General features: G+C 40.0%; 1 protein-coding gene across 13 annotated transcripts in view; it reads left to right on the top strand.

Moving 5' to 3' along the window:
- Positions 1-13,514, top strand: part of ABCC9 (ATP binding cassette subfamily C member 9) — a 72,295-nt gene that overhangs the window by 14,768 nt on the left and 44,013 nt on the right. For all 13 annotated transcript variants that reach the window (XM_088164782.1, XM_088164781.1, XM_088164780.1 and 10 more), the window contains 7 exons: positions 611-777; positions 1,456-1,698; positions 5,688-5,882; positions 8,221-8,385; positions 9,914-10,069; positions 11,873-12,007; positions 13,315-13,477. In XM_088164782.1, the coding sequence (XP_088020908.1) occupies positions 611-777; positions 1,456-1,698; positions 5,688-5,882; positions 8,221-8,385; positions 9,914-10,069; positions 11,873-12,007; positions 13,315-13,477 (1,224 nt within the window). The remainder of the gene's footprint in view (positions 1-610; positions 778-1,455; positions 1,699-5,687; positions 5,883-8,220; positions 8,386-9,913; positions 10,070-11,872; positions 12,008-13,314; positions 13,478-13,514) is intronic.

The raw sequence follows: 13,514 nt of genomic DNA, 5'->3' as shown, positions 1-13,514 counted from the left end.
AAAACTTGTCTGCATTCAAAAGGGCTATTTCAAAACTCTAGTTTGAATAGTGATCTGACCACAAACTCTCCTGTGTAGATGTTGCTCTTTCTCAACATCTTTTGCAGCTGATTCTGATATGATCCCATCTGCTCTCTCAGTCAGGAGATGGTCAGAGCAGACATTGCAGAATGATGTTCCATACAAGTATATTGTCCAAATTGCCTGTAGCTCAACCACCTGACCAAGCCCTTGACAGATATCAGTTAGGATGCAGGATAAGACGAAATTCCGTAAATTCTTTTTCAAAATGAACACATTTACATATTCTCACTTGGGATGCATCCTGCTTTTTCTAGGAGGCAATATGACTTTTGTGAAGTTATGTGCCTTTTCCTTCACTTAAAGAACAAAGTTCCCCTTCAGATTAAGTCCCCTTCAGTGGACATTTGTACCTGTTTGAAGATCTGCCATTGTGGATCTGTTTGAAGGGTTGTGGCCCAGGAAAGAAAACAGTGGCAGGTGACATAGAGGATCACTGTGCGTGCACTGTATCAAGCCATGGAAGCTAAAATGCTGTGTTACACTTACTAATTTATTTTTAAGTTATTCATGTGCACCTGTTTTACAGCCCTGTTCCTTTACTGGATAATGGCCTTTGTCACCAAAACCATCAAGCTTGTCAGATACTGCCAGGACGGGGTGCCTTTTTCTCAGCTGCGTTTCTGCATCACTGGAATCATGGTCATCCTCTATGGGCTGCTGATGGCTGTGGAGATCAATGTCATCCGAGTCAGGGTATGTGGCTTCTTCCTCAGGATCTGGAAAAATATCAGTGGTATCATGGGGCTGAAGATGGCTCCTTAGTCCCAGGAACTCTGGATTGTGTCAAGCTTAGGCCCAAGTTCAGCTTAGCCATAAAGGTTTGGTTAATTCTGTGGAAATCAGTGGTTATTTAAATCTCTTTAAAACATGTGTACTTGATGTATCCCCTAGGCTTGGTATGTGTGTGTGTGCCTGTGTGCATCTATCCCCACAAAGTGCACACATATTTGTGTAGATAGATGCATATTTGTGCACAGGAGGAAGGTATAGGTGGATGCAATCTGTAAAATATGTGCTGTGTTAGTGTTGATGAGCTATTTATGTAGTGAATCTCTAAGTTAGCATATGTTCTTACCTATGATAACTTAAAATTATTTCCCAATAATTCATTTTTACTGTTTTTCAGCTTGAGATAGGTGGTACTGATAGGGTTCAGAACAGTATCCACATCCCATGTTGCTCAATTGTTTGCCAGGTATCTGTCAGAATGGAAATGCTCCTATTTACACGCAAATTTATATTTAAATTCAACATATAATTACCTCTAAAAGCAAATCTGAGACTGTGGTTGTCTTGCATATAGTTTTTACTAAAAATTACTATCAATAAGATAATTTCTGAGCCCATGTTTGTCTATTTCCTCCTCTGCAGAGGTATGTGTTTTTCATGAACCCTCAGAAAGTAAAGCCTCCAGAGGATCTGCAGGATCTGGGGGTGAGGTTCCTGCAGCCATTTGTCAATTTGCTCTCAAAGGCAACTTACTGGTGGATGAACACTCTCATTATTTCTGCTCACAAGAAGCCTGTGGACCTGAAGGCCATTGGGAAGCTCCCAATTGCAATGAGAGCACTGACAAATTATGTCTGTCTCAAAGAAGCCTATGAGGAACAAAAGGTAATAACAGGTGTCCATGTCACTGTTCAGCCTTAGAAAGCCAAAGTGTTACTTTGAATTTCTTCAGCTTTCATGAAATCCTTGTTTGAGAAATTTTTGAACTTAGGACTGTTTGTTCCAAGGTGAAACATTGGCGTAGGAAGTTGCAATCCAATAGTTACTGTTTTGTTTTAAGTGAATTTATAGCAGGAGAGAGTTGCCAAACTGAGTGCAACTGGAAACGAAATCTGCAACAGACTGATCACTTGCTAGATTTTAATAGTGAAAGATTTGTTTAAATCTTAGCTACTTATGAAACTGGAAGATATTCAGTCCATAGTTTCAGCTGGAAACACTCATCTTCACTTTTTTTTTTTTCTTCAGACAGAAATAGTCAAAACCACACATCAAGAATAGCCAAAACACTGGTGTCTTAGCAGTGATTTAGTCACCAATCCCAAACACAGAACCATACAGACTGCAATGAAGAAAATTAACTCCATCCCAGCGAGACCCAGTGCAGAAAGCCTAGTTGGGAAAACTCACTGGGTAGGGCAGGATTTTCCAGGGAAACTTCTGGATGCATTTAGGCAGCTCTTTGCTCCCAGCAGCTAAAGGAGCTGCAGGGTCTGTTCTGTGTCCTCTGAGATGAAACAATTATCAGTACAATTGTTTATATTTTAATAGATATAGGTTGCTTCTCTTTCCTGCAGTTGAGGATTACAGAGACCAGAGATCAAGATCCTTCTACTTTAGGCAGAAAACAACGGAGTTTTTGGAACTGAGCTTTTCATAGCAGCCTGGGAGAGGTGCATCCCTTAGACCAGCCCTTTAAGGTGCCTAAACCCTGCTTAAAGAGGCCAAAGAGGGACATGCACCCACTTGGCCCAAGCACCTGAATCTGTGCCATTTTTGATGACAGGCATGACAGCTGGATGCCAGCATTTGTCTGTAGCTCATTCACATCTGCAGATACTGTCTGTGGCTGCACAAAAATGCAGTTCAGATGCCAAAAGGCAAGTTAAATGTGCATTTCTCATGTGCATGACCACAAATTTTCAGCGTGTATCTTCCCTCAGTGTCATGCACATATAAACACTTGCATAAATGTTACGTATGCAGTTACACTCACATTTCTGATGCTGCCTTACATCAGGTATTTTGTATTTTGTAGTTGTCTAAAGTTTTGAGATTAACCACAGCCTCTAGCACATTTGTGCTACTATTCAAAAACAGGCTGCAAACCTAAAGTAAACTGGTATTTTGTAGATAAAGTTAAAGTAAACCAAATGGCTAAAGCAAATCCAAGGAGCCAGGCAGTGGGATTCACTGCAGTTTCATTCCTGTGGAGAAATGTGTTGGCTTGAGCCTGGTTGGGCCAGAAAACAGCCACTGAGTTAGGAAAATACTTCAGGCTGGAGTGGGGTCTGCAGTCTGGAGGAGGTGATATGCCCTGTCTCTGCTACCAAATGTGTATTTTACACTAATCTCCTGCAACTGGGGAGGGGAGCCCCACAGTCTCCTCTGGATTAAGTGGGGTTACCCCAGCCTGTGCCTGGAGATAGCTGATCTCGGCTGTGCTCCACGGCCCTGTAGAGAGAAAACTCCTGTTCCTTCCCAAACCCTTCTCACACCTTGATGAAAGATGCTGAACATGACCCTGAATACTCTGTATTGTGAAATGCCTTTGAGACAGCTCACATGACATTGTCTTGCTATCTCTTCTGCATGCTATGAAAATGGAAATCATGGTATCAATTCTCATATAATTCCATTAACACCCCCCTCAAAAAAAAAAAAACCCAGCTGATCTTGTTTCTGTTGTTACTTGGCTTTTGTTTCAGTTTGTATTGAAGCAGTCTAGATGTTTCACACCACATATCAATGCATCATATCTCACATATCCAAAAATAGATTTAGCACAGTGGTATTATACTTGGCTTACCTCACCAGCCTGAATCCTGTATAATTTGTCCTGATGGTCAATAGAAAGCTTTTCTTTTGTGCACGTCAAGGACCATTAGTTTCCTGTGTCTGCTATTCATGTGCCACTATGGCTCTTACCTGTTAGGGCCAAGAAAAGGAGAAATGAAATTGTGTGAACTATCAGTCACAGGGACAGGGCACTGCCAGCTCCAGAACTATGGGAACAGTCAGATTTCCATATTTACTAAAGCAAACCTTACGGGTGACTTGATTTATCAGGAAGCACTGTCTCACTGCCCTTTATTCCAACTGTGGAGTGCCCAAGGTAGAGGAAATTACAGGAATTTGAAAGGAAGTTGGCAAAGACAAGGAAAACCTAATCAAGTGGCAAAACTGAGAACAGCAGCCCAGACTGCTTAATTATCACCACAACATTCTGTGCAAGCCCATAACACTCAAGGACCATTCTGGAAAAGAAATGATGATTAGAAAAAGGTCTTTGTCTCATTTCCTGTTACCTGCGTTAGCTAATATGAAGTCCTGATTAAAAACAGGGAGAAAAAACAGTGTTTATCAATAAATTAGATAACTTCTTTAGTAATTTTTTCCAATGAAAAGGAAACAAATTTAATATAGTGATGACCAATGTGTGAATTGCAGTAACAGTGAAAATGGCTATTAAGTTGTTATAGAGAAATAAGGATTTGCTCTTGCCATTTAACAAATTTACTATTAATTGAAAGCCCAGAATAATATAACATTTTTTCCCCCAAAAGATGGCAGCCATTTACCCAATAAATTAGCTTAGCTCCTCTCAAGCTGTTAAAGTTATTAATCATTTAGTTGAGGAGGGTGATTAACCCTTTAGGCCACAAATTCAGAGCCTTTTGTCTGGGCAACTCACATGTGGCCCTTGTGCTCTTTCCCTCCTCAGAGGAAGCAGTTTCATTCTCACCCCTTTCTGAAATGGTAGCTCTAATTTGACCCCATGGTGCTTATTTCTCCAGCCTAAGCTCCTTGGCATTGGCCTGGCCCAGTCTCTGGCAGCCACCTGATCCACCTGCACATTTTTGGCACCATGCATATAATCCATCTCACCGTGGAAATAGCATAAAAGGGAAAAACTGAGAAAAGAGGGGGGAAAAAAAGACATGAGGCAGGCAGGCAGGTTTCAGGCACATTTGCTTTTTCTTTGGTGAACTTGCTGGGGCAGGAGGTGGTTGTTGCTGGGCTGTGCTTAAAATGTCTCTGTGCATGCTCAAGAGGGCTTGGCTTGGATTGCAGCTTGCAGGCATCAGTGCTACTTGAGAAATGACAGATGCTTGTTTAAAGTGTCAAAAGCTGCTGCCTGAAGTGCAAGGAAGCACTCTGCAGAGCACAGCTCTGGTCAGTAGAACTCTTCCTTTGTTAAACTGAAAGGACCTCAGAGATATCAGGACTCCTCTGATTACACAAAGCCATTATCTGCTGGTTGGTGTTTTAGCCAAGAGCTGTGATACCGTGTAAATTCACAGATCTGAAAGCTAGAAAGGACCCCTGGTTAATTTAATCTTAGTTCCCATCCTGGTCTGCTGCTTTCATTTTTTGAGCACAGTTATCATTGATTGGTTGAATTGTGTCATTCTGGAGGGCATCCAAGAGATGGAAAAAATTCCACATAAATTAAATTAAACTATATTCTTGTAATTGTAATGTATTTTTCCTGAAATCAGAGGCCTTTACAGCTTGTGAAACCAGGATTACCCACGTGAGCAAAGGGCTGAAATGTCAGACCTTTCCCTGAGCACATATGTGACAAGGAACAATGGCTGCCAGCCAGGATGATAATCTTCTAGCATTCCTGTGTTCACAGATTGGGGAAAGTGGTGAGATATAGAGGTGAGAAACCACAGTTACCAAGGAGAGGCAGAATTGGAATTTGCTATGAAGAATGTCTGAAATTTGTTGATAATTACAACATGTTTGCTGTCTCACCTGGTCCAAACCACCTTTCAAGAACATTTTGAGCATCCAGACAGGAATGTTGCCATATAAAGCCTGTGAGGCTTCTCTTAATGCACAGTGTACCTGTTTTTGTTTTCCAGAAAAAGGTGGAGGACCATCCCAACCGGAGTCCCTCCATTTGGCTGGCCATGTACAGCGCCTTTGGACGGCCAATCCTGCTCAGCAGCACCTTCCGCTACCTGGCCGACCTGCTGGGCTTTGCTGGGCCACTCTGCATTTCTGGCATTGTCCAGGGCTTCCAGAACACAACCAATAATACAAATAGCACAGAAAAGGTAACCTGACAATATGGAATTAAAGGCTCTGGTAGTAGTTTTGGAGTCATATCAGGTATTCAAGACAGCTGGCTGCATGCTTTGATAGGTGTGTGTGGTCATCACTGTGTTATTTCATGGTTTCCCTCAGGCAAATTGAGTATTTCTATTGTGAGAGTCAAGTTATAAACCTGAGCAGTGGGAACTCTGGGTAGGAGTGGAACACAGGTTGTGGAGGCTCCCCCCAGCTCCCAGCCATGTTTCTTGATGGAGTCATCCCAGCAGTTCTGGGAAGAAGGAATGACTTTTTCTGCTCCTCTTGAACTGTGCCTGTTTGTTTCAGGCAGGACACACGCTGATGGTGCCTCAGTGATGCATCCAGCCTGGGAATTTTGCTTAATTCCTGCCCATTTGTCAGTTATGCTTCATTGACAGTTTTGAGTTGCTCATTTCAAAAGCACTGAGACTGAACTTTCAGGGATCATCTCTAAATGTTGAGCAAGCCTCTGATACAGAACATTTTCTATCATAAGAAAAACAATTTATGAGTAAATAATGAAAAGATACAGGCAAAATTATTTTACTGAGAGCAGAGAAGAAATGACAAAGATTTTTCTCCATCTGTCTTCTGATAAAGGAACATCTCCATACAGGTTTTGGAGTCTTTTATCTCTGAATGAGCAGATAGATATGGAATAATGGAATGGCATTGTCCTCTCCAGATAAAGTATTTGACTATCATCACTATCCAAATATCTTTTTCTTGGCTGCTCACTCCTGACATTAATTTTCTTGACTGATGGTCTCAGTTTGGCTTGAGGCTTTCACTGCACTGAACAAGATTTTAATTATACAGCTTATCAAATAAAGCTTTTTAATCATCCTTGAACCTGCACATGCTGGATTTGAGCCACAGAGTTACAAGGCAATGTTTTGCCTTTAAAAATGTTGGGGTTTTTTGCACAGTGAACAAACAAAGTATTTAAGCTTGAAAATAATTTCTGGATCTCAGATTTAGGAATCTGTACCTTGTCTGCTTCCTTTATCTTTTGTACTCTTCAGTGTAGTGGCTTCAGTTGTGACATTTTAGAGTTTTAATGAGCATTGGCTAAGTGGAAGATTGGAATCATTGGAAATCTTGAAAGCACTTGGCTTGGTGAGAGTCACTATTTCTCTTGGATACATTTCAGAATGTATTTGTCTTTCATTTATGGATTTTGATAAACTTTCTCTTGGTTGTTCTTGCCATTAAACATTTCTCCTTTAAATTCTCTCTAGTTCCAATCAATGTGAATACTTTTAATTTTATGCTTATTCTGCCTTAACTCCCAAGAATTCTATATACATTGGGAAAAGGTATCTACAAATGTTATTTTCTTATTGATATCCTCATTGTGAAAACAAGGGGAAGTTAGATGCAGCAGAACATTAAGAGAAAAGTTTTCAAATATATTTATCTATCATTTATACACTTAAGCAGCTCTTTTTTCAAGGAGTCTCAGGCAGATGGCTTTCTTCCTTATATTGCCCATACCTGTCATCTCAGAATAAGGCTGGATATTTCAGTAGAATGAGCTTTTTCCTTCTTTTTTTTTTTCTCTCTCTCTTTTTTCTTTTTTTTTTTTTCCCTGTAAGAATTCCAGTACATCCTGCTTCCAGCTGGGTCGGAAATACCAAAGGAACAGTCTTCCTTGGACAAATGTATTTTGGTACATTTGTTTCCTTTTCTGCCTGAATCAGAGCAGAACAGTGAACACAAAAACTAGAAAATGAAAACAAAGGGCTTTAAACAAGATTTTTTTTCTCTTCCATGTTGAGGCATTTAAATCTCATTTTGTGCAGAATCCTGTCATGTATAGCAATATTATTCAGAATTTATGGGTATCATAGACTATATTTCTGGAAGGAATTGTTTCTATAATATGCAAATGTAACATAAATAACTAATCCCATGTAATAAAAAATATTTTCTTGCAGCTTCTCTGTGGGGCAGGTTTACTGAGCTTTATTTTCTACTGAGTAGCATTTCTATCCTACAAATCACCAAAATTTGATGGGGAAACTAAAGACAAGGCAGACATGGTGATCTTATTGTTCCTTTCCTGCTAGAACTGAATCATTTTAGAACTGCTAAAACATCTCAATCCTCAGTCTTTGGAACAGGAGTGGAATTTTAAATTTGTATCCAAATGATTTTGGTATAGAGGTCAGTGAGAAATCTGATTTCTATAAGTATCCCATAATACCATCAGTGTGTTTTATTCTATCTAATGCAATGAATACATTTGCTTGTTTCCAGCTTCTCAGGAATATACAATCCCTCTTATGGCACTTGCATCATCTTTTCCTTTCTTTTTAGGTGAAGGATCCATCGAACTCCTACCTTTCATCAGAGGAATTCCTCAGGAATGTTTATGTCTTGGCAGTCCTTCTCTTCCTGGCCCTTATCCTGCAGAGGACATTCCTGCAGGCCTCCTACTATGTGACTACAGAGACTGGCATCAACCTCCGGGGTGCCTTACTGGTGAGCAGAGATCTGCCAGGAGATTCACTAATAACAGTTACAGCTTTGTGCTTTCGTTTGTCTCATTCTTTACCCGAAGACTGACTTGGAATGATGGTTTCAGAGAAGATATGTGCTGTATTTCTGTATTTTTATACAAAAAACTGGACAAAGTAGTGCTGGCAAACTGCTGGCAGCAATTCCTTTTGCTAAAAACGAATCCCATCATTCTAACCTGTTGGAAGTTTAACACCCATAAAAAACCCATGCATATAAAAATACATTTTTGCAGACAATCAGCGATAGGTGAAGGTCAGCTGTGTCATTTTGGCTCTGTGTCTGCTTTGTTCATTTGCTTTATGAGTTTGCTTCTGTTGACTGTGGATAGAGTTATCTGCAGAGTGTGCCTTGTTTTATGGGAACGCTGTGCATGCGTCGGGAGTGGTGACTCTGGATATTTATGCCCTTTAGCACAGAGCCCTGTGGGATGGGACGGGAGTGATTCATCTGCAGGGCTGTGTCTGTAACCCCAGCATCCCTTAACCCTCTGTGAGAGCCTTGTTTATGAACTGGAGCCAGCAGCTCCAGCCCAGCACGTTGAGGGGGGTGTAGCAGGGCTCTGCACAGACCAAACTCCACAGGCAGCAGTAGCAATCCAGAAGCTGGAACTGATGTTTTGCCAGATGTATCTAACCATGGGAATATCATCTCAGCATGGAAGAGGCTTTCTTTTTTTTTTTACTTGCTCTGATTGATGAAGCTGCTTCAAACGTTTTCTGCTTCTCCCAGGATAGATAGTACACACTTGGGGATGAAAGGGAACCTGATTATTTCCTTTTTGTGATTCCTTTTTGTGATGCCCACTTACCAAAATTGGGACTCTGATGAGCATATACAGCTGATTTAATTCACCAGGAATTTCTGATTAGTTCTACAGGATATACTTTATTCATGAAGAAAATGGATCAAAAAGGACAAATTATTTTTAAAACTTCCTTGGAGCTGCAGTGTTTGATGTTTGGTCATAACTGCAAACTGGGCTCACAATATTTGTCTTTAAAATTCAATAGATGTAAGCCCTGATTAATTTTAAACCCCATTAAACTCCTACAAATTTTATGGAAAGGAATGGACAGGTAAGGGAGGGAAACCCAAAGGAATACATACCCACTCTAATCAAACTTCACAGCATGAATTTACCTGTCTTATCAGAAAGGATCTCTTTGACAGAAAAGCAGGCTCACCAAATGCTTGTTAAAAAGATTCTTCGGCCAATTTCCTAAATTTTGATATTTTGTTGTCATTTTTTGTTTTATTTTAGGTCTGCATTAAGCAACAAACCTTTTAAGAGGAATTGGAGTTTTTTAAGTCAGTTCTCTCTCTTGTGCTTTCTCTCACTCTGTCTCCATCTCTCTCTGTCTCAGGTGAGAGACTGGGAGAAGGGTTGTCCTAGGTAAAGGCTGATGATGCAGTTTGAAACATCCCACTGCTACTGTTCTTTCATAATTACATCATTTTAATAACTTCCTTTTTTTCCCCTTTCTTACAGGCAATGATATATAATAAGATCCTGAGGCTTTCTACATCCAACTTGTCCATGGGAGAGATGACACTGGGACAAATCAATAACTTGGTTGCCATAGAAACCAACCAATTAATGTGGTTCTTGTTCCTGTGCCCCAATCTGTGGGCAATGCCTGTTCAGGTAGAGCACCCAAGTGAGGGCCTGATTTCAGAGATCCTCCAGCCTGGCTGAGGAGAGTGCATGTCTGAGACACTGCTACAAAATCCACAGGGGAACCTGCACTTCCACTAAGATTAACAAGCCACAAGAAAAGTGGCCTAAGGGCTGGAAAGGTGTCTCTGCAAGGGCCAGTGAAGAGAGTGGGGTTTATTAGCAGGATTGCCATGTCTGTGACTTGAAGAATAAGGACCTGCAATCCTTTTCCTGCTTGTACTTCTTCCACTGCTGACACAAATCCATTGCTTTTACTTTGCCACTTGGCATCAGCTTCTGCAGTGTCCACTTGTAACTGGGTTTTGAGGCAGGACCAACAACAATTGAATCCTGCTCCATGACTGACATGAACACTGACAGTGCTCAGAGGAGCTCTCATCTAAGCAAACTTAGTCACTGAACACATCTGCTTTTAACAAGGCTGGGAAAGAAATGGAGGCAGATCTGCAGGAAGGAAAGGTTGAGATTATTTAGCTTGAAAGAAATCTTTAAAAATGCCAATGACTTAATGACCTAAGACATGCTGATTTTCTATGAAGCTTGGACTCCTGTAGCCTTTTCAGAATTTTAGCTCAGGGTGTGTTTGGCATGGTCCTTACCTTTCAGTGATCCCACTGACACTGAAGAATTTTTTAAAGGGATAGAACCAACTCTTATAGTAGATCTGTTTTGCTGAATTTCCTGAAACTGTATCAGTAATCTATTTTATTAGTTAGTAATTACTACTATTAATGGGTTGGTTAGGGTTTAGAGTGTCATGAAATAGTTTATGAAAAAAAAAGAAAAAAAAAGGCTACCTGGAAACAGAAATTAGCAATAATATATAGGGTTTCATGTCAATGTTTCACATCCTGTGAAGCGGATGAAAGTGTTCAATACTTTGAAAGTTATTAAATGAACAGGTTAAGCGTGGTAATTTGAAGTACAGAAGCCTGAAAAGCTAAGTATTGCTTTAAAAATGTTAAACTCCATTGATTCTTACTTCTGATATTGTATAATAAGAAGGGAGATTTAAAGACAGTCTTTTTTAAGAGATGGAAGTATGAGATATGCAACTAATTCTGTATGTCCTCTTATCACTGAGGACATCTCTCTACCACAAAGTAGAGCTTTTAATAGAAATATTTATATAGCAGAGCTTGAATTAACTTAGGAACCAGAATCACAGCAGCCATATCACAGCCATTCCCAGGTAACCTTCTGTGGGAGGTGTTCCGAAACCCTTTGCAGGGCTAAGGCAGCATTTTCCTCCAGAGCTTTGTGGTATTGATGCCCAAGCTCAGTTTGTGTCAGTCCCAGCACATCTGCTTCATGCTTCAGTGCCTGTCTGTGATGTCCCTCTGCCTGCAGTTGCACAGGGACACTACAACAGAATGCAACTGTGATCCATGACAGCCCTAAGACCTCTGAATGCTTCCAGAGTGAGGTAAGGCACTCTAGTGTAAACAGGACTTGAGGCCAGGAGCTCTGTAAAATGCCTCGGGGCAAGCACCATCATTTTAGTGCTCCTTTAGTTTTGTGGAAACCCAGTCAGGAATTAGAACTACCAGGCACTAACACAAACTATTTAGTTAATGTCAAAAAGAAAGGCTTCTGGGTTTATTTCCCACACTTTCCAAATGTGACCTCCTGAAGTATGGGCTCAGCTGATTCCTATGAACCATTTAAGTGTTTATTAGAAGAACAAACATTTTTCTCTTGGTGTGGTGCTGGCATATTGAAATCTACTTTTTTTTTTTTTCCCCTCCTATGTTGCTTTTCTCTTCACAGATAATAATGGGTGTGATCCTCCTCTATAACCTACTGGGAGTGAGTGCCTTGGTCGGGGCTGCTGTCATTGTGCTCTTAGCTCCCATCCAGTACTTCATAGCCACCAAGCTGGCTGAGGCTCAGAAAAGCACTCTTGTAAGTGAATTATTTCAGTGACTTTTGTGATCCAGAAATGAGAACAGGATTTCTGGGTTCTGTGCTTGTAGTTAGTGAAAAACATTGTGTGTGTTTGGGCAGGCCATCCCTCAGTTTCACTGTCCCTGTCTGTTTTTCTGTGGCTCTGGGTCTCTTCCTTCCTCACAATTTGTCAGAAGAGAATATCAAAAAAGTATGTGGGCCTTGACCTGCCTTCTCTGCAAAGAGTGTTTTTAATCCAACTAGCACAATTCTGTCTGAATTCCACTCCATGAAAGGGTGTTATTCCCACATGCAGATGGTGTATTTCATTGGATGTTAGCAAACAGTGCAAATGACTGATAAATTATAGCAGGGAAATATTAAAAAATGTGCACAACCTCCCTCTTTAAAATCTAGAGTTTTTTTACCCTCAGCCCAAGCTTTGGTATTCTCTAAAAATCAGTTTGCATTGCTGGATTATTATCTATTCATACCTAAATTCTTCAGTTCTATAAGTTTATTTTTCTGCCTCATTAAGTTCACCAATTAGAAATGTTTTCTGCTCCTCTGATTTTTAACTTTATTGCTGTGACCCTTGAACTTTTAAAATAAGTCTTTGATGTTTAAGTTGCCAAATATTTAGAGATCCTTTTTATCTTAATATTCAGTAAGCAAATTATTGATGCATGGATCTAATTGCCAGCACATTTCAATCCTGTTGAGTTGTACCAGTTTTTATAACCTGTACAAATTGTACAGAGGATTTACTTTTGCATAATTTCAGATATAATCTCAATCCTTCCTGCTGCTCTATTCTGATTTCCTCTGACTCTTAACATCTTTTGGATTATGTTTTTACCAAAACTCATGATTTTACCAAAACTTATGATTACTGTTTTCTGATGAGGGGAAATTAGCTAAATACGTTGATAAATATCTTACTTATTTTCACAACTGTATCCCAGAATGATTCTTACATCAGCAAATACACACATTTAGGTTTCTGTCTATTGTTACGAATACCATTGGCCTAACAACACACCTCCCTGAGTTTCATCCTCTCTTGAAGGGTTGGGATGTTTTGAGTTGGTTTTTTTTTGCAGAAAAGGGTCACTTAATTTCCCCTAATGATCGTAAATACTTTGATATCTCCAAAGAAAATAAAATGTTATCTTCTTTTTCTCTGTATGGCACCTGTACAAAATCACAAACGAACAAAATTGTTTTTTAAAATGAATTTAACAACAGAAGTGAGGAGAAAAGAGGGTTGTCATTAATACTAGAAATAGTTACAATTTTTTCCCTGGTTTTCTCTTGAAATGAAGGACTATTCTACTGAGAGATTAAAGAAAACCAATGAGATACTCAAAGGCATTAAGCTATTAAAGCTGTATGCCTGGGAGCACATATTTTGTACAAGTGTGGAAGAAACGAGAATGAAAGAGCTCACCAGTCTCAAAACCTTTGCACTTCATACATCTCTTTCCAGTAAGTAACTGTGTTTTTAGTGCTCAGAAAAGTGTCC

Source organism: Sturnus vulgaris, chromosome 5 (assembly GCF_052056855.1).
Source record: "Sturnus vulgaris isolate bStuVul1 chromosome 5, bStuVul1.hap1, whole genome shotgun sequence".
Lineage (NCBI taxonomy): Eukaryota > Metazoa > Chordata > Aves > Passeriformes > Sturnidae > Sturnus > Sturnus vulgaris.
This window is presented reverse-complemented; position numbering and strand designations above follow the sequence as displayed.